Source organism: Diuraphis noxia, unplaced genomic scaffold, assembly GCF_037042655.1.
Source record: "Diuraphis noxia isolate RWA-SAM2 unplaced genomic scaffold, SU_Dnox_SAM2 contig0001, whole genome shotgun sequence".
Taxonomy (NCBI): domain Eukaryota; kingdom Metazoa; phylum Arthropoda; class Insecta; order Hemiptera; family Aphididae; genus Diuraphis; species Diuraphis noxia.
This window is the reverse complement of record NW_028301711.1, coordinates 14,694,491-14,721,627: the sequence shown is the minus strand read 5'-3', so window position 1 is coordinate 14,721,627 and position 27,137 is coordinate 14,694,491. Positions and strand designations below refer to the sequence as shown.

Here is a 27,137-nt window from a genome sequence, read left to right as displayed (position 1 = left end):
AACCAATTTTTTATGTGAGCCAAACGGACAAATTCTGGTATTTGCTAAAAAATAGAATAAAATAGATTATTTATAATATATTATATACATATACATAATACAAATATAGTCTTAAAGTATATACTTAAGTACAACCTTTTACATTCCGTTTTAGAGAGCTAATTTAACGAACAGAAATTAGCGCCAATTGTGTACCTAATTCAATAAGTTTCTATATATTTCCCGTAAATAGCGTATTATTTATTGTACCTATCAGTGGCGCCGAACTTTAACAATAGTGGTCAGGCGAAATCAAAATACAACGGCCACAACAAATGTATTTGGCCTCAAATGATAAAAAATAATAATAATAAATCTATTACGCACCAATTTGGAATAGTTTTAATTTATTTTTATAGGTACTAAGATATTGGTACTCTTCAGTATAATTCTATTATACTACTATGTTGTATCATGCATAATATATAAGAAATATTATAATTAGAACTATTAACTAGGTAAAATAACAAAACAATTATGTAATGGCTAAATGGCGTAATACAATAACGGTTATAAAAAAAAAAAATAGTATAATTTTAAGCATGATCAGTAAGTATAGTGTAACTAGATTGAACTTAATATCGATATTACCGATAGTGTTTCGAATTTTCGATTGTAAAATGTATATTTAAGGAATATGTGAAGACAGAAAAGGGGTCAGTTGGCGGTAGTCGTGTGACTCGATTACCACTGACCACCAGTGTCAGAGCCAGGTGGTGATCGTGTGACTCGATCGCCACTAGACGTCAAAGTGTTTAATAAAAGTGCTTATAAGTAATTTGTTCGTTTATTTGTGTACGTCGGTGATCGGCGTATACGACAACTATTAAATGTTATGTACACGGCAAGTATTGTATTTGTAGGGGAAAACGCCCGGTATTACCGTATGCGGGGCAAAATCGTATTATCGGAATATTATCAATAATTGTTATCATGGAAGTAAACTGAATACAGCGATTTGAAACGTTTTATTTGTTTATTTATTGAATATGATAGTACACGTATTATGATATCACCTTTTTCAAAATAAATACGTTTTATATTTTTACATTCAATTACTAAAATATCATCAAAATTTCAAAGAGTGAATTTTTATATGCGAAAAAATTGTTCAGGTATGCCATATTTATTATTCAATAGCTAATTAAGTGTAATTTACATGTGTAGCATAAATACATTAATATATTAATTTAATGTTTGATATGAAGCTCGATAATTTTTAATAGTCTTGTAGGGCAAAATCGTATACACTATATAATAACTACATAGTTACTTAGGTAAGTTGTATTTGTTGTACTACTGCCAATGGGAGTAGGTTTTATCGCATATTGTGTTGTGTTATTAATTTGTTGACATTTTGATAAATTGAAAACAATGTTTAGGTACATTTTTAATTAATGAAAATGAAATCAAACATAACTTACTACCTACAGCCTAATTTTAGTTAAACTTTACAAGTTAATTAAATAAAAGTCCAATACCAATTAATAATTTACCAATAAATATAATGAACTAATGGTATTACAATTATCGTCTTACGATTTTGCCCTAGAGTACATACGGATTTACCCCGCATCTGGGGTAAATCTGTATTTTTCTCAAAAAAAATAAAACGCAAATCAAACAAATTAAAAAAAAAAAATATAAAAAAGTTTCAAATAAAAGTTATAGACCATACGTTTTTCTATATATACCAGTTCAAAAAATTTAATTTCGTTAAAAATTGCATGATTTATAAGCCATGGAAGCTTAACCGTACAGTACTGCCCCTCCTTCATAAAACTAATAAATGTATATAATATATATTTATATAATCTAATCTATACAAAATCTATATATATATATATATATATTTTAATTAATATATATTTTTAAGGAGAAATTAGGAAACTGTGGTTATTAGTACTTAAAGACCAAAGTTATATTTTTATTACATAATTTTTAGTTTTAAATATTTAATAAGCAGTTATTGTTACAAAATAATTCTATTGAAAACTGTAGAATAATTTAAAAGAGATATATATTATAATTAATCCATTCACATATTCTAACCTAACCTCTCATATTTGCAGCCCCATCGTATGATTGTATAACAAGTTTATTTTTCCAATCTAAATTAGATTTTTCCATCACTAATTTAAATCAATTAAAAAGTGCTTTGGCAGTAGTACAAGGAGATTCAGTCAATGCTAGAAGTATTTTATGAATGTTATCATAAAATAAGTATCGCACAATAAAAGATGGCTGTTCTTTATGGGATAAATCGAAAGTTGAATCTATACAAATACTAAAACACTGAGCAGACATTATTTGTGTTTTTATTACACTTAACATATAGGTATTCGGCAATCGATTCAATCAATAAATGTTGTCTATCCCATGTTATAAAAAAACTTTCTTTTCTTCCTTTAGACCTTAATTTATTGTTATGCACTGATAACACTGATAAATGTTGAGCCAACAAGATGACTATGTCTTTAAAATTACCTTTTATATCACTTTCCCAGCCCTCTTGGTAACCAAGAAAAGAAAGATAATGCCTTGCTAAGGATATAATTATTTCAATTAATTGTTTGACTATTTCTCGATTGAATGCAACTTGACAATTTCTTTCTTCAATGATCGATGGTATAAGAGGTAAGCAACTTTCTTTAAGTTTAATTTTTAAAGAAGACATTACATGTGTTGATGAAGTTTCATGTTTCACTATTGTCATTAAACCATTTTTCCAATAACTATAACCATATGTTTTCCATGAACTATTTTCACTATTTCTATATAAGTTACAATAAAGACAGAACACTTTGTTCAATTTTAGTGAATAGGTGAGACAGTCCCGCTTAATGTATGTCATATCTACTAATTTTCTAAAATACCACAATGAATGATAACTTTGTTTATTGTTAGGATGTTTAAGATATTCACCTTTAGGTAATTCATTTTCATTAAGTTGATAAGCACCACGCATTAAAATCAAGTTTTTCAACTCCGGCGTTCATTTCTAAATCTGTATATAATTAGCTGGATCATTTTCCAGTGAATCAAATATATCATGAGTTTCTAGTTCCTCAACACTTAAAGTATGTTGACAACCAACTATTTGATCAATTGGATTAATAATTGAACTGCCTTCATGCATAATTGTATTGTCACAAGTCTCCTGAATAAAATAGCATATTATTTTAGGCTAATAATAACAATTATATATTTATTTTATTTTATTTTATTTATTTTATATATTTATTGATTAATTCAATTTGATATTTTTAAACAGTATTTTTCGCCCGATTTTTACTAGATTTATTATAGATTTTTTATATTAGATATATATTTAACAGTTAATCTGTATACATTAATTTTAATTTTTTTATAGGTAATTATAATAATTTATATTTTATATAATAATGTATTAATGTGCAATAAATTATATATTATAATATAACTGAACTCTATAATAACTATATAATATATATAAATGAGTTTTATAAAAATAATTGTAAACTAATATTTTGATATTGGGTCTACACTAGGAAAATAAATTTATCTAAATACTAGATTTATGAATAATAACATCATTTAGATGATACAAAAAAATTGTATAGTAAGTAAATAAATGCAAAGGTAAAATGAAACAAATTAACTTTAATAATTGTTTGTTAAGTTTAACCAGAATGTTAAGCTAGATATAACTTAATAGTAAATAAACGATACTCTAATAAGTAATAGGTAGGTACCTTAAATAAATCTAAAAGTTTAGTTAATATGAAAAAAAGTATGAACTTAACTCAATTAAAAATAAGTTATTTAATACCTACATATTTAGATACCAGTATACAACCTAAGTTACACATAAACTTAAAGTGATACCTAGTACAACTTTCAATATTTTTGATACAATAATAATATATTATTTATCTTTCATCTTATTTCTTCTTGTTACTCGCTAGCTATATAGTGATTTAACTAGTTCTGTAATAAGTAAAGTTTTAGATACAAGTACTTAACATGAATTCTAAGTTATCACCTTAGTTTATTAGAAAATTAATGAACTAGTTATTAAAAATATAAATACTTATTCTGGAATATCTACAAATATTATGCATTATTTAAATTTAAATTTGCTTTAGTCTGTATTTTAATAAATTATAAATTAAATTGCAATTATTTTATTATTTACTGTAAGGCATAGTTTGATATATTGAGTCAATTATTTGATATTTGATATTATATTTATTTAATAATCCAGTTAAACTATTATGTAGCGACATTCGCTAAGAATTAAAATAATTAGTAACTTACCTACTGTAAAATTGAACATGTTGGTAATTCTTCGACATTTTCCAGCTTCAATCAATAGCATTATTTTTTGTTTTCTCGGAATTTGTTAGCTCCTCCTTTATGCTTCCTTTTCTAGTTCATTTTTATTAAAAGAATCATGAAAATCAACGATAATCCGATAGTTGTGAGCAAAAACTTTACACACAAATTAATTGTCACTATTCCGATTCCGAAGAACGAAATTATAATAACTAATAACGATGATTAAATAATAAACACAAATATAAAATTCAAAACCTACTAGGGAAATATGTACAATATTGTTGAATACGAATTAAATAAGAACTATTCAGCTATGTATTTTCTGTTATCAACATTTTATTTTATAATGTATTAATAGAATTTATAAAAGATGATAAATTGTATACTACCTATTCATCGTAATCTATACTTATATAGAAACTATAAACATGGGAAAATAATTATGAAAATATGTTTTTTCACCATCCAGATTCCATGGACTACTAAAATATAAAGTGCGTACCACGTCTTACAAGTGTAAATAGTTTTAATGAAAAATTCATCGGGATATAAAATATTAGTGTTACAATTTTTTTGAAAAAAAATCTTAATAAGAATCAGGAGATATTTTCTTATTATATTAATTAATTGCTTACAGTTAAACAATTCATTTTAATATATTGATATTATGCTGACAAAGCAGTGAATAAGGACGACACGAAATAAACAACTAAACAAGATTTAGAACCACTGTAATAAATGAACAGTTTTGAAATGTCTCAGTGTCTCTCATACTGCATACCTCCCACCACTCTTCCTGCCACTACCTATAATGTATCAATTCAAGGGATTCCTGATTGAATGAGCCGTTCAGCCATTCAGTGTGTATCCAGTTCCCTATTTGAGTACTTGTCTTTTGTAGCTAGATCCATCGTTTAATTTTTATAGTGAATTTTATTTTCAGTGTTTATTATACCTAGTAAGTTTATTCTTATATAATCTTGTTATATTATTTTCTCTTTCATTTTCTCTTAAGCATTAACAATAATATGTTTCAATGTGGAAAGTGTCCTTCATCCTTCGGATTTAAAAGCAGTTTATTGGATCATGAAAAAATTCATAATGAGAAGCCTAAAAAGATTAAAATAGGTTCTCAAATGTTTTCTCAAAATATGACAGCTGGGCCATCAAATTCACAATTGAATCGTTCGAGTCTTCATGATAATACCCCTGATACATATATGGCGGTGATAGATGAATTTAAAAATACAAATACTCTACGAGGTTAGTTTTTAGTACTAATATTATAAGATTCCGAGATTTTTATATAAAAACACAATATGTTCTTAATTGTAGATTATTTAGTACTACAATATAATATAAAATTATAATTATCCCATATTAAATCATACGATTCTATTATTTTGTATTTTACGCGACCGACGACCTTTGGTCGGAATACAGGTACGGGACACGGGGAGCACGTCGCAAGTACCTTGGTTAGAGGCTATACAATTTTATCAACTCCGTACACGTAATTTACAAATTACTCAAAATACCAGTAATTAATTACAAATTACTAATTACATGAATGAAGAACATTAAATTACAAATTACAAATTATATAATTGAATTACTTACAATTACCAATTACATTTAAAATTTTTATCACAATTGTATTAGTTAATTATATTATTATATGAAAAAAGTTTATAAATGAAATCAAAAAAAACAAAAAAACATTGGACAAATATAATAAAATATAATATAAATTAGATAACCCCGTAATTTTGGTTACCTTTTCATTCATCAGCGTTCATTTTAGTGATTTTTTACTTATTAATAAATAAGAAAAATGTAAAATAATTATCAATTTTTAAGTCGTTATTAGTGACGGACGAAAACGAGATGGTTACTAAATCCTGTACGTAGACACGACGTGTACAATTTGTACATCGTACAGTACGATTGTCAATTTATACATAGAACAAGGACAATAAGATAGCATAAATGTATAATATTATATCTGTCCATATTCTGTATTTTGTAGTAATATTCATTTGATTTAGACAAAAAAATTGTTTAATAACTAAAAAATCAGATACAACTCACAAACTAAATTACAAACGGTTAAAACTAAAAACCATGGATCTGCGCACTGCGCAGGTAAAATTTGCAAATTATAATTGAACAAATAATTTATTAATTTTCAAAAGAAATAGATTTGAGCAAATGTGTTTACAATTTTTTTTTTAAATGGTGAAAAGCCGTCATTGGAATTTTAATTATTTATATTACCTATAATTCAATTATCTATATTAAAGCATAATTATATAATTATATTACAGTGATAAATGATGGCGAAAATGCTGAAATCGAATCAATGGCTATTAAACTGAAAGAGAAGAATCAACAACAATTACCTAAATACCCAGAAGACATTGAAAGCATCAAAGGTAAGAAAGTAATCATAAAATAATTTATGTTTTAAATTTTCTTACAAAGATATTTTATATTTTATGTTCTTTTGTACAATACAGGAAGATTTTGTTGGACATTAGCTGACAGATGTACTTTACCGTGTATTATACGTTTAATAAATGGTTTACATGTAAAGTTCTCCTCCCTTAGAATGATTGAAATGAATCTACTGAGCAATTACTTGGATAATCTACATCCAGATATTTATAAATTTTGCACATCACTGAGAAGCTGTTCCATAACAGATGTAGAAGCAAATTTATTAAATAGTATCAACTATGACCATGCTAATTGTGTGTTTAAAAATAAAATGTTCATTACTGGAAAAGATTTGATGATCCAGTTAGAAGATGTTTATGAATTGTATACATTCTTAGAAGTATGTTATAAGACATTAATGAGCGAACAAGAAAAGATTTATGACAAATTCGGTTTTATTCGAATAGATTTTGGATTCGTTGTACCATACATAAATATTAATAATCAAAAATTTGTTCCATTAATATACTTTGATGGGAATACTGAACAATTATTGAATGTATCAATAACAATAGAAAAATTTAACTTGGCCTATCTCAAGTTTTGTTGTCTAATCCAAGGTACATTGAATGAGTTTGTTGAAAGTGAATCTTGTACAATGGTTAATCTTGATGATATCAAGAAGTATTTTAATCCAGAATCTAATTTTGAGATGTATTGGCCAACAAAGGAACATTACTCACATCTTCTGCTGAACCACAAACCTCCTCAAACCGAACATGTTGGAAATACCGTTTTTCAAATACCAACAGCCTCAACCTCTATGGAATCACAAAGTATGCCAGCGATGATGAGTACCAATGAAAATATATGGTCGGAAAACAATGAAGTATGTGTTATATAACAACCTAGTATATTAAATTTCTATAATAAGATTTCTGCTTTAAACAAATTATTGCTTGTATTCACAATCTGTTCAAATGCATCATTTATTGTGCGCTTGGAACTGCTGTTCTCTTACATATTATTATATATGATATATATAAGAAATAATTGTTTTATATTTATTTAAGACTAACAACTATAACAATATTATTTCGATTCTTCAGTTAGTAAGCTAACCAATTTAACAATGATTTTAATTATATTAGGTATCTATTAACATATTCTTGTACTAAATGTAATGTAGGTTTGGTATAAACTAAATTAATAGTATTATAAATAATAATCATGATTTTATTTGTGTTAAATTTGAACCCTAATTTTCAGCAATGCCAAATACAACAAGGACAACAACAAATAATTAATACTCCTCCAATTCAGCAGATACATTTTGAAAAATCTGTACGCAGTCATAACCGTCGTCAAAGAATCAACTATCATCAGCGCAACTTATTGAGGGATTCCATAGTCATTGATGACATTGACTTGTCATCTCCACCATCTAGCCCTGCACCTGAAATTTTACCATCAACTTCTCTTCAATCTAATGTTGGATTTGGGTTGACGAGAAATACTGAACAAATGATAATTCAAGATAATACATCGGATAACGCTAATTACGTGGTTAATTATTATTTATATTTTATTGAATGACTTAATTAATTGGTGCATAGATTAAAAACAATACACTAAAATCGTGATAACTTCTTTTAGAATTTTAGTCTAAAATTTTACATGTACTTAATTGATGTTTGAATATTTTTTTTTTTTTTGTTTTCAATGTAACGGCCAATTCATAATTTCGGGAGTTAGTCTTAAATATTGTTCATTTATTTTATCACCAGTAAAATTAAAGGGGTTGGTATTGTATCTATTTCAACAATGTTGTGGTGATATATGGTTTTAGATTATATCCATGTAGCTAGAAATTAAGTACACAGATTTTAATTGAGTTATATTTTGATTTATCAATTTCAGCAATTGTATCAAACGCAACAGCAACAACAACATCAACAAATAATTAGTACTCCTCCAACTCAGCAGGTATATCGTGGAAAATATGTACGTGGTCGTGGCAGTCGTCGTTTAATCAACATTATACAGCGAAACAACATAAAGAATTCCAACGACATTGACATGTTGTCTCCATCATCTAGCTCTGCACTTGACATTGTACCATCGACTTCTCACCAATCTAATGTTGGATTGGAATCAACAAGAAAAACTGAACAAATAATAAAACAAGATGATACATCAGAAAACGCTGAATACAAGGTTAATTATTTATTATTTTTTATTAAATCACAGTGCTCGGGGCTTAGAATAAAACAATATACTAAAACTTTAATAAAATCTGAAACTTGACAACTTCTTTTAGAATTTTAACATAAAATCTTACTTGTACTTTCTTTGAGTCTGAATGTTTAGTTTTTTGTATTTTTGATGTAACTGCTAACAACAATTTTTCAAATACAGATTTCATTTTGTTGGTTTTCCCTATAAAATTTGGCTACTGGCTAATCACATCTATCAAGGTTTCGTTTAATTTTAAAATATCAGTTTCAGCAATGGTATCAAACACAACATCGACAACAAATAATTAATACTCCTTCAACTCGGCAGCCATATCGTGGGAAATCTATACGTGGTCGTAGCCGTCGTCGTTTAATCAACACTCAACAGCGCTACAACTTGAGGAATACTGCCGTCATTGCTGACATTGACTTATCGTCTCCACCATCTAGTCCTTCACCTAACATTGTACCATCGACTTCTCACCACTCTAATGTTGGATTAGAAATAGCGAGAAAATCTGGGCAAATGATAAAGCAAGACAATACATCGGATAACTTTGAATACCAGGTTAATTATTTTTTATATTTTATTGAATGACTGAAGTGATTGGGGCTTAGAATAAAACAATATACTAAAACTTTTATAAAATGTCAAATCTTGATAGCTGCTTTTAGAATTTAAATCTAATATTTTCCATGTACTACATTTGAGTCTGAATTTTATGTTTTTGCATTTTTGGTGTAACTGCCAACTAATAATTTTGGGAGTTAGTCTCAAATATTTTTTAATTATTCTAATTTCAAAAATATTGATGATTGGGCGTTGTCTCTATTTCAATAATGTTGTAGTTTTAGGTTATATTCATGTAGCAAAAAATAAGTATACAGATTTTACTTGAGTTAGATTTTGAAATATCAGTTTCAGCAATGGCACCAACTGCAACAACAACGTCGACAACAGCAAATAGTTACTACTCCTCAAACTCAGCTGTTATATCGTGGCAAACCTGTACGAGGTCGTCGTCCTCGTCGTCGTTGTTTAGTGAAAGTTCAACATAACTACAACTTGAGGAATGCCATTGTCATTGATGACATTGATTTATCGTCTCCACCATCTAGTCCTGGACCTGGCGTTGTATAATTTACTTCTCTCCATTCTACTGTTGGATTGGAATTGACGAGAGAGTCTGAACAAACAGCGAGACTATACTGTACATCAGATAACTCTACATTCGATGTTTTTAAATGTTTAATAGTTTATAAATTTCTGATGTTATCGTAGCATAGAATGTAAATACATTTTTAACCTTTATAAAATATATTATCTTGATACCTTTATTTACATTTAGTTTTTACAATTAAAATTAATTGAATATTTAGACACTAACTTCCATATGCATTGACAATTAGTCACTCTACGCTGACAATGAAATTTTGTATAGTTTTTCTTTACACTAATTTTGTTTCAGTATTTATACTCAATAATACAGTTATGTTATTTTTTGAACTTTATCTAATTAACCTCATATTTGTGAAACACTTTTTAACTTCTTAAAATATTGTTTTAATATTTATTATTTGCTAAATTATAATAATATAGTAATAAATAACAGTCGTGGGTTTTGAAATAGGTAAATTTCAAAATCCTCAATTTCATTTCTCAAAAATGAATATAATATCTATTATTTACATATGATTTCATTTATAGTTTTTACTAATTATAGATCTCTCAGAAGATGAGCAATATTTAAAAATGATTTTCAACATGCAATATTTGTTTGAAGGATATGTTAAAAATTAATGATCATGCATAGCAAAATAAAAAAACAACTAAGTATAAAATAAATAAACCCCTTATTAATATTTGAAGCAACTACATGTTTGATTTTTAATTTTTTTCAAATCATGATCTCTATATAAAACTAAAATTAAAATCTAATTGACTATCTTGGTAATTTATACTTGATTAACTACTTATCTATCTTTCTATTATACCTTGCTATTATCTGAAGTTAGCTTGCGTTTATTATTTTATTGTTTCATTATTATCATAAAAATTTCAATAATACACGTAGGTACTCTACTATTCACGTATCTGTTCAATATTTTCGATTTAGATTGATGAAACAAAAAATAAGTCACATATAAATTCAAATTTATCAAAGGATAATTAGGCATAGCATAATAACATTCAGCTCACCATTCATCATTAGCTATTTAGTATTTACACGATTTTCTACAACAGAAGAATATAATCATATATTTCATCAAGGTTGGGCGTCAACGAGTTAAACAAATTGTTATTTTCAGGGCTTAAAAAAGGTACGAAAACCGGTAAAAACCCGATAATTTGAGAACCGAAAACCGATGACCGCTTTTAGAATAAAAGTTTTAGTTTTGGAATGCTAGAAGTGATTATTGGCTACCTATCGGTAATCGAGATAAATATCTAAATACGAACATCAAAAAGGTTACCTTGTATTTTTAAACACGGTTTTATAACCAAAACCTATTCCCAACCAAAGTAATTAACGTTTATTACGTGGTAATTAATACTTGAATTAAATATACATATTTAATATTTATGTTTCATCATGTTTTCATACATCACAAAATATATTTCAAAATAATAAATACTGAATATTTTGTCATGATTATATAGTTGAATTTAATTTTCCAGTTATTTAAAAATAATTTTTCTCAATAGCTGTCGAGTATCGCTAAATTGTCGTGAATATCATATACAGGATGATTCTTTTATCATTGAACACTCATTATTTAAAAAAGTATTTACTTTTTTCAAAATATTTTTTTACATAGTTTCAAGTTGTTAAAAAACCAACATTTTTATTAAAAAATTATATTTTTAAATATTTTTTATCCTTATCATTTTTTAAGTTTTTTACTTTTTTGAATTACAACATAGAGTTTTAATATCATATTCCAAAGCAGAATATTTTTCTAATTATTTTGATACGTAAAAATCGAATTTTGGACGAGTAGTTTATGAGTTATAAGTATTTAAAGTTTAGATTGGCGGAGTGGAGTGGTACGGGGTTACCCCGCAAAATGTTTGTCCACTACTCCGCTTGTCTAAACTTTAAATACTTATAACTCATAAACTACTCGTCCAAAATTCGATTTTTACGTATCAAAATAATTAGAAAAATATTCTGCTTTGGAATATGATATTAAAACTCTATGTTGTCATTCAAAAAAGTAAAAAACTTAAAAAATTATAAGGATAAAAAATATTAAAAAACATAATTTTTTAATAAAAATGTTGTTTTTTTAACAACATGAAACTCTGTAAAAAAATATTTTCAAAAACATTGATACTTTTTGAAATAATGAGTGTTCAATGATGATAAAAGAATCACCCGGTATATAGGTACCTATATAAATATATTACAAATGCCGTCATAAACTTCGTTGTTGCCGCTGATTCCTATTACGAAATAATAAGTGGAATAGGGACTTAGTCTATTTACGGCATTTTAATAAACACAGTCAGATATTTACGTTGTTACTATATGGCGTCACATTTTCAAAATTTATTTTTTGGTCAATGATATTATTTTATAGTTTTAACTTTTTGGTTAATATTAATATTAAAAGTTATTGTGAAAAATAATTATACTTAATTGCTGTTTCTTACAGTTTATAAAATATAAGAAAATAATGATTCAAGAAAAAAAAAAATAAATTTTATGCAATTTTTATTTTTTAAGTCATTATTAATTGAATCACATGTTTTAAACTTTAAAGAAGTTTAAAAATTAAATATTGAAATTGAGTGAAAATTTACCAAATAAATGCATATTAGGTTTTTGATTTTATAATAATAATAACAGTTATGTCAATTGTAATTTATAAATAGGTATTTCTCAAAATATTTGACTTCACCTATTTTAAACGTTTGGCATTATACTTCTAACCATTTATTTTGAAACTTGCATAAGATTTTCAAAAGGAAAACAAGAAAAATTATCAAGTGAATCATAATCCAGTCAATAAGGCTCCAAAAAAGGCGTTGCTTAGTAAAAAGTACTTACGTTTTGAAACTTGGCGAAAAGTTTTGTCTTGGGACCATGATTGACTAAAAAAATGCGTCATTCCTCCAAGGTTCACAAACATCCACCGTCTTGGATTTTAGGGGACATTTTTCACCTTTTTCAGTTTTTTTTACGATATTTCTAAAATTATTAAACTTACGATAAAAATATATTTTATAAAAATTTAAGATCATAAAATTTGTGACAAGAAATATTCTATACATTTTTAGCATATTATCTATGTACCTAATGTACCATTTGACGCTATTTATTTTGGCTAATCGATATGTTTGTAACAAATTATGAAAGAAATTTCACAAAATTACATACATATATCACAAACATATTATATACGTCATTATAGCATGCGGTGCCACATTCTATGACGGACGCATGGACTTAGTCGCTTACCTATCTATATTACTCTTACCTTCGCTAAAAATGTGTAGAACCTTTCTCGTCATAAATTTTACGATCTTCAATTCGTGTAAGCTATATTTATTGTAGTTAATAGTTTTTGAAATATTGTAGAAAATCCGTAAAAAAGTGAAAATGTTTCACCTAGAATCCAAGATGGTGAATGGTTGCAGCGGACCTCGTAAGTATGGCGCATTTTTTTGTAAGGCAAAACCCTCTAGTGACTTTAATAAATACGTAATTAAATTCAACACCTTGAAGGTCACAGCATTTTTATTCAAAGCATATACTCAGGTTATACCTAATCAAAATTTATTAATTGGTCATGTTTAATAATAATAAAATTATCGTACATATCTATATACTTAAGAAACGATAATAAAATGGATTAATTTATGGTTACACTAAGAGATATGTTCATATAGGTAAAACTTTATGGTAAGTATTATATAATATGTAAATTGTGTTTTTTTACATTTAACTTCTTTTCCAGACCTGATAGACATAATTAAATCTTAAAATTGTCGTTTAAAAATAATAAGTAGGTATAACCATGATTTTTTGAGTACTTATGTTAATATCAAATACCTAGTTAACTTGTTTTTGATTTATAAATTATTACCCATTGATTTTGTGTGTTATCTATGATTTTATAATTAAATATACAACAATATATCAAATTGATACTAATGTATCATAATTTCATCCTAATAAAAATCATATTAGGAAAATATATTTGAATCTAAATTGTTTAATATAGAATAAAACTAGATATTCAATACCTATATATAGAGAAGCAATTAGTAAATAAACAAACAAGATTTTGAAATATAAGGTTTAACACTCCATTTCATAAAAGTTAGTAGTTACCTACCCATTAAATAAATAGGGGAAATGTGAGTATTACAATCATAACAAATCAGAGGAAAATGTTCCGATGTACAGGTAAGTAGTATACATTTTAAATTATAAAATAAACGTTGTGTGCTTAATGCTTAATATTTGATAAGATAACGTACCTATGATGTCTGTATTAATTTCTTATTATAGTTGTGTTAGTATCTATCTTTGAACAGTTTAAAAGAATAAAATATTATCAGAATCAACTTATATACCTATTTAATATATTGAAGGCAATACAATATCTATAATTTTCGAATGCATATAGTTTAGTGAGTTTACCTATATAGCAAGGCCCAGGGCCGGGCGTTAAAGCGAGGCAAAGCGGAGGTAAAGCTTAGCAAAATATTAACGATACAAACTAAAAAGCAGTGGCGTCGAATACATATGTCAGGTGGAGCGACTGCTCCACTTCATTATATTGGTGGGTAGGTGGGTAGGAGGGTGGGTCAGTGGTCAGTCATGTGTCACTATATATGTCAGGTTATAAAGTGATAAGGGTGAAAATTATAGAGCAAGTTAGTTTTAACTATTGACTGCAATACTGCATTACGCTTTACGATATAATACAGTACATATCACCTATAAGTCCAGGGCTCGGAAGTTATAGCACTGATATAGTAATTTTTAGCGCTTTAATATGCACTTAAAAACACCACAATAAGCGCTATAAATAGCACTTAAAATTGGAAAATATGCAAATTAAAATGTTATTAACAAAAAATTTTTTATAAACTAATTTTTAGACTTTTTTAAATTATACAAGTTTTATATAAAATATGATATAGTCAATATTTGACAAGTAAGCACTTTTCCGGCTCTGGAACATTTTCTATCTAACCTTCGAACGCGCGAATTCGATAACTGCAGTACATTTGATCAAATTTCAAAAATAACTAAATTATTGGAAACGAACGGAATAACCTGTGCAATCGGCAATAGTAATTATAACTAAAATGTACTGTTTTTTTTCGTTAGCATAATATTCATTATTCAATACAATTTAGTTTATTTTCTTTTTATATAAAATATGCTTTTAAATAGCACTTAAAACTCAAAATTAGCAAAATAGCACTAAAAATCACAAATATGCAAAGATTAGCAAAATAAAATTTCGTATATGACATTAGATAAGTTTGAAACAATTTTGTATCTTACTCTGAATGTCCTAAGACCAACCAATAAAAATATGCATTTGCTAGAACTTCGATCCGAGCCCTGCGGCTATAACAAACTCTATAACACTATCACTATTCGCTAATAAAATAATAAATTTCCAATAACTAATAAATATTAGATATCCCATTCAAGCTCACTTCACAGTAATTGTTGCGCCGATTATGTTATGCTTATGCTGTGTTCCGTATGCGTGTGTTTGAATTTACACTGATTATTGGTTAAGTTCATTACGCCAAACAGAATATGATGATGGCGCATATGAATTTACTAAATAATGTAAAATTGTAAACTTAAACGCGTACATATGATTCAAGACTGTAAATAGTGTAAATTAAGTCTTTGGTCTGTAAATACTAAATATATAAAAACAAATTTTAGACCGCTAGAAGTCAGCGGTTAGCAAGTCGTTATCAAACTTATTCAAATATTTCAAACGTCTAAAATCCAAATGAACAAAATATGAGTATTATAATTTATTTATTTTTTTTTTTTATTTAAATAAGGCTTCAACTCCTGAAGTTATTAGCCTGCAGTAAATACAAAATACAAAATAATAGTTATAGAGTATTGATCTTAAAGCTATGGGGACACATTATGTTTGACAATAGAGGGATTTTGTAGAGTATAATATGTACATTCAATTATTTTTCTAAATTAATTTTTCTAAGCCTATGTTTTTGAAAAAAACGTATATGTTTTTGGAGTTATCTTCGCCAAGTGCTTGTTGCATAGTTAATGGGTTCCCGAGGATTTGTCTGGAGTTGGTGAACTTTGAGCATTCTAGCGTGATGTGTTTAATTGTCAGCGCTTTGTCACAGAGTTCGCAGGTCGGGCTGTCTTCTTTTGTTATGAGGTGTAGGTGTGTTAGGCGAGAGTGTCCAATCCGGGTTCTTGTGGTAACTACTTCTTCGTACCTGAGGATGGGGGAGTTTTCCATGGGTCGACTGACGGTTTAATTTCTTTTAATTTATTTGTGTTTGGAGTCTTCTCCCACGAGCCTTGCCAATGACTTTTAGTTAGATTATTTATGTTAGAGAGTGCGTATTGAAATGTTATTTTATTTATTAGTACCGAGCTGGGTGATGTTATTGCTTCGTTGGCTGCCTTATCAGCTAGTTCGTTGCCACTTATGACAGTGTGGGAGGGGACCCATAGAATATAATTTATTATTCTGTACATTTTAATATTGCACCGAAGAAAGAAACTTCAGTTTACTTTGTACCTATGTTTTTATAGTTAGAGTTGGACTTTAAGGTTCTATAGTTTTATCTCAAAATATGTATTATCTTCTGATCTTTATCTGTGAATTTGCCGTAGCCCCATAGATAATATAAGAATTATATTATCTATGCGTGGCCCACCGAATGAACCCTACGAAAAACCATTTTATTTTTAGAACTAGACGGTGCGTTCGAGCTCGACTATTGAGATTGCGGACTGCGGAGTGGAACCGTCGCGCGCCGCACCGATCACTACAGCACGGCGTAATCGTTTATTACACGTTTGTAAATAGTCGTTAGGTTAGTTGTGAGTTTTGTTCTTATTCCGTAATACGTGTTCGTGTATCTTGACATTCTTGTTAAATACAGACGTGGAATAACAAATAAACTGAATAGTAGTGACCCAGTCACACTGTCCCGGTGTCTCTATGAGTTTTGTTAAAGTGATTTGTAAAAATATTTTAACTAACTTCTATTCCGCCATGTCTTCGCTACAAAATGTATGCGTGTGTGGCAAAAAACAATTTGGAATGAATTCTACCAATTGGTTGCGTCATACTCACACGTGTACAATTGTTAAGTCAAAACAAAAGTGTTTAAATATTAAATCATTCTTCAATAAGAAAAGTATAAACATTATAAAGAATCATAATTTAGACATCTTAAATAACTCAATTGCTTTAAATGGTAAATTAATCAACTAATAACACAAATATAAATGTTAATTGTTTAGTATTTATAAATTATAATACCTATAGATATTTTTTTTTATTTTTACTTAAAGATTATAGTCAAACAGAAAGAACCGTTCAAGTCAGTATTGAATCTTTAGAAAATAACATTAATGAAATGCTTGTACCCAAAGGCAAATAAATAAAATATTAATTTTATGATTCATTGAGTTAATAAGAATTGTACTAATATACACAGTTGAAATTCCTTAATCATCTACTTAAATATATTTTATTAAAGTAATACCTATTGATTGTTCAATTTTAATGAACATTGTTTTTTTTTTGTGTGTACATACCTCAGTAGTATATTTATATTTTTTTTTCTTAAGATTATTATCAAACTGAAAGAACCGTTCAAGTTAGTGTTGAATCTTTAAATGAGAACATTACAGAAAACGGTAGTATACAAGTCGGTGTTATATCATTAGAAAATGACATTAATGAAATACTTGTACCCAAAGGTAAATAAATAAAATATTAATTTCATGATTCATTGAATTTGTAAGAATTTTTTTACTGACATACAAAGTTATTTTAAATACCTTAATGAAGTTTAAATTTAATTGCATTCTACTTTAATGTATTTTTTTTCAAAGAAAAATTGGTTTTTAATAAACATTTTTATCCTTGTACTACCTAGTTAGAGGTAGCGCAATACAAGTTCTAACAATAAAGTAAATATATAAATCTCCAAAACTGTAGAATTTATATAATAAAAATTAATTTAAAAAAACATCATAATAATTAATATCTTATAAAAAATTTTTTATTAAATTCATTAATCTTATTTTTTTTATAGGATATTGTGATCTTGACAATGAGTTAATGACCCTGCATTTTTTGGCCGCATTGAAACTCGAACAAGTTGAACCTGAACTAGTAAATTATTTTCTAAAAATGGGAACTTCTCAGCCATCAGCTATTAATATGCCAAATAAGAAATTTCCTGAATGTCAAAGTTCGGTAGAGATGTATTTGTTCATATGCATGGTAATGGACAAAAAATGGATCGCATCCTATATTTCTGATAACACCTTTAAAGTCATCTTCAGTCTTCATCATGTACAATGCTGTCAAGGAATCATCATTTCTCCTGTTGGCTTTAAGCTGCTTCGACTTTTGAATTCTTAAAGAATTTCCTGTTGGAAGAATCACTGGATCCAAATCTCCTATAAAAAATGATTTACTTATAAGTTAATTACATCTTAACATTATTAACTGAATATGCATTTAGGACTTGGCTGAAAAATATATATCCAGACATACAATAATATTATTTGATGAAATTATTTTTATAATAAATTTAATTTTAATTAATGAAACTTTTAAATTTTGTGAAGGTAATTCATACTCAAATTATAGAAAATAGAAATGTAAAATTAAAATTAAATTATAATAAATTATATTATGTATAAAAGTTTAAATTTTAAAAACTAATAATAATTTTTTTTTTTTTGTATTTGATTTAGACGTTGTACTTTGTACTCGACGTTAATGGCCATTGGCATACAATTTTTTTGGATACAATATTTACATAGATTATTTAAAATTATCTAAATAATTTCAAAATAAGGAAAATTCAATATAGAATGTATACAATAATATTTTATCAAAATTAAAAAGTGAATTATTAGGTACAATATAGCGTCAATAATAGTAGTAGACGGCACAGCACATTTACGTCCAACCATTTAAAAAAATTAATTGGCGATTTAAATAATAATAATTAAGTTTATGAAACTTCTACAGTAAAAAAAAATTGCGATTCACTTATTCACTATAATTCACATGTACTAATATCAACTGACTGATGTATTTATGTATAATGTTTAGTGCATGCAGTTTACAATTTAATTAATGACGACAGAAATTGACATGGAAAAGGAACTTCCGTAATATTTATAAATAGTATTATGTTAAACAAATAAAAATAGAACCTCTGCATATTATATATTTTAGTCCTATGGACATAATATTACCATTCCGCACATCAATAACAATACGACAATACGGTAATTTTATTGGTTCAACATTTGATGCAATAAAATATTAAAACTATTATATTATTATTTATATTGATATTTAAAAATGATTAATTTGATAATTTGAAATTGAAAATTGATTGAAATATTTATAAATAACTTTCATAAAGACTCAATAAGTCTTACCTATTTCAACTTTTAATTATAATGTATTTATAAAACAATATAGATTGAATTGAATAATTGTATATGAATTACATTTTTATTTTAAATTTTTATTAGCTTCAACCTATAATTGCAGCTATATATGAATAATTAAAACTTAAACATTTAACTGGAAAATCTTGTATTATTTACCTTATTACACGATTTTTAATATAGATAATGATAAATTAAAGAAAAAAAATATTTATATATTTATAGTGATATTTTAGTTATGTAAGAAATGTGTAATGTAAATTGTAATTTGTTTGCTTATATTAACTAATTAAAAATTTTATATTTCAAAAATTATGAAACCATAGCAAAATACACGAACATGTTCAATGGAGCGAATATATTAATATACAGAATGCAAATAAAATCAGTAAGAATTTAAAGAAAAATTTATTGTGTTGCGTGAAAATATACAACACGCTATTTCTATGATTAAATATTGTTGTATATAATTCGAGAAATACCATAAACGTTTTTTTTTAGAATTTTCAAATGAAAGAAATCCTGCTAATCAAATATTTTTACAAAAATTAAATAAAACAAACTGATTTTTACCAAAGAAAATATTTATGTTGACAATAATGAATTTTTAGAAAAAAAAAAAATTAATTTTGTTAAACCAAAATTGGCGTTTGTTCGTAAGAAGTAGGCATTCACAGATGTAAAAAAGAAAAAGATGCTTTTTCGGGTGGGTTAATTGGGAGAAACGTTTCCCCAGCCCCACCCGTAGAAAATTGAATTTTCCGGGCAAACCGGTGCCGTACAAATTCCGGAAACGGTCGTACAAATTCATGCAAATGACGTGCTAAATATTGGCGTAGGAAAATTTGGAAAATTTGATATGGGTGGGGCTGGGGAAATGTACGTGACTTTGAAGGTACTTACTATAGATGGATACTAGATACATGTTATCGCTATCTTTTACTTAATAGGTACCTAATGTACGTCTATCGACATGTTATTATTAGAGCTGAAAAGCGCATACTGATCATACTCAGGTAAACCGATAAATCAATTTTACAACACAAGAACATTTCTAATCCAACCAATAAATAAATGATATTATATTTTTACCAATTATGCCAGAAAAAGCTCGGAGTTATATTCATTACCTAGGAAATATTTCTAAATGCATCATTAATAACTGATAATTACAGACATTAACGATATTACCCAGTCAATAAGCGCGTTTTCGCGGAGATACCGAGAGCAAAGAGTTTGCTCAACTTTGCCGATCGTTTACTGATATGGCATATCAAATTTGTTCATCGGCAAAACGCGATTTGGTCTAAAAGTGATAGCCCTCCGTGCTAGTAAGCATTATAACAAGTATGATCATAGGTACCAGAAACACTAAACAACTTGAAATTTGAAATAGTCGTTTAGTGATAGCACCAAACATTTTAGTAAACAGTAAACAGTTTTGACATAAAATTATCGCCAAAACGGGTTATAGTAAACTGCTCTTGGTAGGTACCTCCGCGAAAACGCGCTTAATATCGTGTACTGCCTAATTTGATCGGAAATATCGTTATTGACTAGTCATTAACATTAATTCCTTAATTTATGTATTTGCCGGTAACATAAATATATACATTTGTATCTTCGATACTGCCGAACCCTGCCTACTTAAATGTTTAGAAGATAGAATGGTAGATATTATGGTATTATACCGAAATAACATCAACTATTATTAAAACTAATAAATAATTCTGATTAATTAAATGTTAATTAAATATCGCAAAGTTGATCAAACTCGTTGTATTGAGCATACACTAACTACTTACTAAATAATAAAATTGAATCATTTTACTGCCCCAAAAGGTCACTACTGACACAAAATACACACACACATCGTTGAATAGAATCAATAGTCATTGAAGTAAAGCGTTCTGCTGAATCTAAAATTATTCCTTATATTATGTTAAAATTTATAAAATGTATAGGTACCTAATAATTAGAATATTAACAGTCGAAATTAATTTTTAATAATTTATGTTTTTTTTTAAATTGCTGGTACGTATGGATTATAAATTGAAATAAGTAATAAGTACTTCCCGCATTTATTAAAAAATAAATCGACTGGGTTCGGTATCAATTTTCAATAATATTGTATTTAGGGCCGCTATTACTATGTCTGGTTAAAGTTAACGGACACTTCACTGGACATAGTAAGAGCCAGCCTTAGTTATTATACCGGAGTTGGGTACAGATACCTATTGTAAAGTCATGGAAAAGAACTTGTAGTTTACAGGGTTCATAGTGGAGCTACGGGGAGACTTCGTTCCCCCAGTTCAAAAGTCAGTAATTAGTACAGAGCATATTATATAATTTTTAGAAAATATTATAGGAGGAGCTTTAGTCCCCCCCCCCCAAAATAATTTGTCTATTTGCGCCTATGGGTTTAGGTATTTGGTAGGGTTGACGAATGGTCAGTTTCAGTCGGGTTACCAATATAATGAATAAAACAACAAGTATATAAGTATTAAGTATTAAGAGCTCGTTATAATAATGAGTATAATAGAAAAATTAATTCAGTCACTTTTATAGAATAACATAAACAAAATGATGGGTGCAAAAGCGTTTAGATGCGAGTATAACAAAACTATAAACAAAGTGTATGGTTTTTTAGTGCTTCCATGGTATTCGAGCGTTAACTAACGAGGAGCGAGATGCGTAGCGACGACGTACGTCCGAACACTCCGAACTCCGAAAAAAGTGAGCGCGTTCGTCGATCGACGATCGCGTCGTGGAGGTAATACGCGCAGTATACAAAATAATACAATATTGAATTAAAGAGGCGCGCGCAGCTGGCGGCGGCTGTCGCGCTGATACCGCGGTTACAATTGTCGTTGTTATGGATCGCCACAGCTGCTGGTAAATAGATAGACGTTTCAGTTCTGGAAAAGCTTAGGCCTGATAACGTGGATCATGTTTATCAAAATTTCCATCAATTTTGTTTAGTCAAAATGACAATATAAAACCACCAGGTTTTTTTTTTGTGGAACGTAATTTCTATTGAAATTATATGAATGTAATTAATTTACTATTATATAAATTCAAAGGAAAAAATACATATTGTGAGATTTATTACACATTAAAACTTTACGTTCTGGTATTTATTTTTTTAAATATTATACTTGAAATGAATTAGTGGAGCAATATGAAACAGAACACAATGGTACTAAATTGTATTTGTCTTATTGTATTGTGCACTATTCCGTGAAATTGTATTAATATAAAAATTATTACCTATTTAATAAACATTTATTTTTAAGGGTTTATCAAGGTTAGAAACCGAGCAAGAAAATCCGTAAATGATAACTTCAGTGTCAAACAAATGGAAACAGTAATAAATGAAAAGAACTGAGATGTAAGTAAATAATAAAAAAAAAAAATCGTAAGTTTCAAACTGTGCTCAGATTATTGCTATTATTATAATTGAGCACAATTTGTAGTTAGGCCGCATAAACTGTTATTTTTAAAACAATTATCAACTATAAATTGAATTTTAAAATTTTATAAAAATAATACATTTTGTATATAGTGTATATAGCAGGCTTTTGTAATGAAAATTGTTCATTTTGATTTTAATTTAGTTTCACACATCTTTTGATATCTGTTTTTTCTCATTAAAATGTATAATAGATAATAATATAATGATATTATAAATTGATGGATTTATACTGTCGCACAATATTGATCATCTTTTTTTTTTATAGTGCAGCGTGTACTGCATACACTTTGACATGATCTGGATGTGACTACCACATAATTCGCCAGATTCTCACACTTTAGAATATTACAACTAAAACCAAATCATTGGAAACTAAATATTTCTCGATCATTATAATACAGTTTATAATAATAGACTAATTTTTCTTAGAGTACATATTATAATATTATATAGATAAAAGAGATTTTTCAAGTAAACCGTTAGTTTTTTAAAAAAATTTTTAGGTATTTATAGATATTTATAAAGGTATTACAAAATATTTTTAATGATTGTATAAAATTCAAAGAATAAATAAATGTTAGGCACTTCTTACCAGTTTATGGTCTAAAATGTTAGACTTTCTTCAAAAATCTATTGCTTTAGACAACCGCTAAGTTTTTGGCTGCCTGCCTTAGTACATTTTGTTATTAAGTAACCGTCAGATAAAAGGCAGAATACTCAATGACTACTGCACAAACTATTACTAACTGTTAGGTATTCTATTATAAATTCACACATTTAATAGAAATACCTCAGAACAGTGAACACCAGTGACTTAATATCACTTAAAAATATTTCATACAATATATTTTATTATTTACATTTATCAAATACTGATTCTATAGTAAAGTATATTTTATTTTTAAATAGGAAAGAGAATGAAGTTTAGAATATTTAATTTTATATTCCAAAAATTATTAATTACTAAAATTTGGGCCGCAATTAGTATATATCACAAAAAACCTGTCAACGTAACTGTAAATTATCAATATAATTAAAATGAATAACATTATATCTAAAATAAATTAAATATTGAAACATGATTTCATAATTTTATTACAGTTATAAATGATGGTGACAAATTCTGAAATTGAATCAATGGCTATTGAACTAAAAGAGAAGAATCAACAACAAATACCTAAATACCCAGAAGACATTGAAAGCATCAAAGGTAAATAATCATAAATTAATTTATGTTTTAAATTTTCTTACAAAGATACTTTATATTTTATGTTCTTTTGTACAATACAGGAAGATTTTGTTGGACATTAGCTGACAGATTTTTTATACCGTGTATCATACGTTTAATAAATGGTGTACATGTAAAGTTCTCCTCCCTTAGAATGATTGAAATGAATCTACTGAGCAATTACTTGGATAATTTACATCCAGATATTTATAAATTTTGCACATCACTGAGAAGCTGTTCCATAACAGATGTAGAAGCAAATTTATTAAATAGTATCAACTATGACCATGCTAATTGTGTGTTTAAAAAAATATGGTTCATTACTGGAAAAGATTTGATGATCCAGTTAGAAGATGTTTATGAATTGTATACATTCTTAGAAGTATGTTATAAGACATTAATGAGCGAACAAGAAAAGATTTATGACAAATTTGGTTTTATCCGAATAGGTATTGGATTTATTGTACCATACATAAATATAAATAATCAAAAATTTGTTCCATTAATATTCTTTGATGGGAATACTGAACTATTATCGAATACATCAATAACAATAGAAAAATTTAACTTGGCCTATCTCAAGTTTTGTTGTCTAATCCAAGGTACATTGAATGAGTTTGTTGAAAGTGAATCTTGTACAATGGCTAATCTTGATGATATCAAGAAGTATTTTAAGCCAAAAACAAATTTTGAGGTGTATTGGCCAACAAAGGAACATTACTCACATCTCCTGCTGAACCACAAATCTCCTCAAACCGAACATGTTGGAAATACCGTTTTTGAAACATCAACAGCCTCAACCTCTATGGTATCACAAAGTATGCCAGCGATGATGAGTACCAATGAAAATAAATTGTCGGAAAACAAAAAAGTATGTGTTATATAACAACCTAGTATATTAAACTTCTTTAATAATATTTCTTCTTAAAAAAAATAATTGCTTGTATTCACAATCTGTTCAAATGCATCATTTATTGTGCGCTTGGAACTGCTGTTCTCTTACATACTATTATCATAGGCGTGCGCAGACTTTGACCGCGGGGGGGGCCCCTTAAAAAGGTCCGAACTAAAGATTCTTGTGTGATGATAATTGATTAATTAATAAAATAATAACTTAATCACATTTATATTTTATTTATACTATTAGATTAAAAAACTGGCTTCACTTTTTTTTTTTGTAAAATCTAAAAATTTCGCTGTCTAGTATAATATACATATCTATGCATTTATTAAAGAAAAAGCCAGAGGCCGCAGAGGGGGCCGCGGCCCACCCCTGTGCGCACGCCTATGACTATTATATATGATATATATATATAAGAAATAATTGTTTTATATTTATTTAAGACTAACAACTATAACAATATTATTTCGATTCTTCAGTTAGTAAGCTAACCAATTTAACAATGATTTTAATTATATTAGGTATCTATTAACATATTCTTGTAGACTAAATGTAATGTAGGTTTGGTATAAACTAAATTAATAGTATTATAAATAATAATCATGATTTTATTTGTGTTAAATTTGAACACTCATTTTCAGCAATGCCAAATACAACAAGGACAACAACAAATAATTAATACTCCTCCAATTCAGCAGATACATTTTGACAAATCTGTACGTAGTCATAACCGTCGTCAAAGAATCAACAATCATCAACGTAACTTATTGAGGAATTCTACAGTCATTGATGACATTGACTTGTCATCTCCACCATCTAGCCCTGCACCTGAAATTGTACAATCGACTTCTCTTTAACCTAATGTTGGATTTGAGTTGACGAGAAACACTGAACAAATGATAAAACAAGATGATACATCTGATAACACTGATTACATGGTTTTGTATTTTCTGTGTAATTTACAACTAATAATTTCGAGAGTTGTTCACTAATATTTTTTAATTATTCTAATTTCTGTAACCTTGAGGGGGGTTTACTGTGTTTCTAAAATGTTGTGACATATGGTTTTAGATTAGATCCATGTAGCAAGTAAAACGGTATAATTTTAGTTGTTAAATTTATTGATGTGTTTTAAGTGAATTGCATGTTTTTAATACAAATTCCGTTTGTTGGTTTTTCCTATAAAATTTGGCTACTGGCTTATCACATCTATTGAGGTCTCATTTAACTTTTCTGCCTAGATTTGACTTTAAGGAAGGTTTGCAATTGAACATATGTTTATGTTTAGTGGTGTTTTAAGCACTGAATTTTAGGACATAAATTCACATTTTTTGTATAATACAACTTTTCAATTGTTAATTTTTATGTCGTAAGTCTACAGTTTTACTTTTTAGTCTCTTTTTTCAGGTTAAAAGAGATTTAAGATTTTCTAAAGTTTTTAACTGAGTGTCTGTCCATATTGCTATGTCACTTATATGTCCTCACTTCGTTTATATCTAAAGATCAGTATAATATAATAAATCAAAATTTCATTAAAACAATCTTAAACAGTAAAAACTAAAAATAGTACAGTATCATATAATATGTATTAATTTACCCTATTTTGTTTTTGATTTAATAGTTAATAAAAGGCTGAATTGGAATGAAATGAATTGTAAAAAAAGTCATCTATTTAGTCGTTTATTATTTTTTTAAATGTTGTTATGAAATTCAAAAGTCTGGTTTCATATTTTTTGAAATATGTATGATCTTGTATTCATTTCTTATTGTTTAATTCTGAATATTTTTTAGAATTAAAATAGAGCCATTCTCT

General features: G+C 27.4%; 2 protein-coding genes, 1 long non-coding RNA gene and 1 pseudogene across 4 annotated transcripts; 2 read left to right on the top strand and 2 right to left on the bottom strand.

Moving 5' to 3' along the window:
- Positions 1 to 2,091: 2,091 nt before the first annotated feature.
- On the bottom strand, positions 2,092 to 5,009 carry LOC149059896 (zinc finger MYM-type protein 1-like; annotated as a pseudogene).
- Positions 5,010 to 5,024: 15 nt separating this feature from the next.
- LOC149059895 (uncharacterized) lies at positions 5,025 to 10,427 on the top strand. The gene is made up of 7 exons (XM_089216299.1): positions 5,025 to 5,622; positions 6,687 to 6,794; positions 6,879 to 7,687; positions 8,068 to 8,364; positions 8,719 to 9,015; positions 9,301 to 9,603; positions 9,955 to 10,427. The coding sequence occupies exons 1-7, from the start codon at positions 5,388 to 5,390 to the stop codon at positions 10,174 to 10,176; spliced, it is 2,271 nt and encodes a 756-aa protein (XP_089072425.1). The 5' UTR covers positions 5,025 to 5,387; the 3' UTR covers positions 10,177 to 10,427.
- A 7,860-nt stretch (positions 10,428 to 18,287) lies between these two features.
- LOC149059894 (uncharacterized) lies at positions 18,288 to 20,948 on the bottom strand. Of its 2 annotated transcripts, none has more exons than XR_016189706.1 (2): positions 20,813 to 20,948; positions 18,288 to 18,709 (listed from the first exon to the last, which is right to left on the bottom strand). It is a non-coding gene; the product is annotated as an uncharacterized LOC149059894 (long non-coding RNA). The 2 variants fall into 2 exon arrangements; XR_016189705.1 differs by lacking the exon at positions 20,813 to 20,948 and adding an exon at positions 20,624 to 20,770.
- A 1,731-nt stretch (positions 20,949 to 22,679) lies between these two features.
- On the top strand, positions 22,680 to 26,823 carry LOC107169395 (uncharacterized). The gene is made up of 5 exons (XM_089216572.1): positions 22,680 to 22,919; positions 23,017 to 23,111; positions 24,297 to 24,405; positions 24,486 to 25,294; positions 25,966 to 26,823. Exons 3-5 carry the CDS (start codon positions 24,303 to 24,305, stop codon positions 26,179 to 26,181), a joined length of 1,128 nt encoding a protein of 375 aa, XP_089072698.1. The 5' UTR covers positions 22,680 to 22,919; positions 23,017 to 23,111; positions 24,297 to 24,302; the 3' UTR covers positions 26,182 to 26,823.
- The last annotated feature ends 314 nt before the right edge of the window (positions 26,824 to 27,137 follow it).

What these genes read in the sequence shown, in the direction of transcription:
- LOC149059895 (XM_089216299.1), top strand. Translation starts at nt 5,388, where the DNA reads ATGTTTCAATGTGGAAAGTGTCCTTCATCCTTCGGATTTAAAAGCAGT. An exon ending in TATGGTCGGAAAACAATGAA is followed by an intron (nt 7,688 to 8,067) that starts GTATGTGTTATA and finishes CCTAATTTTCAG; the next exon opens with CAATGCCAAATACAACAAGG. An exon ending in CAGAAAACGCTGAATACAAG is followed by an intron (nt 9,016 to 9,300) that starts GTTAATTATTTA and finishes TTAAAATATCAG; the next exon opens with TTTCAGCAATGGTATCAAAC.
- LOC107169395 (XM_089216572.1), top strand. Translation starts at nt 24,303, where the DNA reads ATGATGGTGACAAATTCTGAAATTGAATCAATGGCTATTGAACTAAAA. An exon ending in AGACATTGAAAGCATCAAAG is followed by an intron (nt 24,406 to 24,485) that starts GTAAATAATCAT and finishes TGTACAATACAG; the next exon opens with GAAGATTTTGTTGGACATTA. An exon ending in AATTGTCGGAAAACAAAAAA is followed by an intron (nt 25,295 to 25,965) that starts GTATGTGTTATA and finishes ACTCATTTTCAG; the next exon opens with CAATGCCAAATACAACAAGG.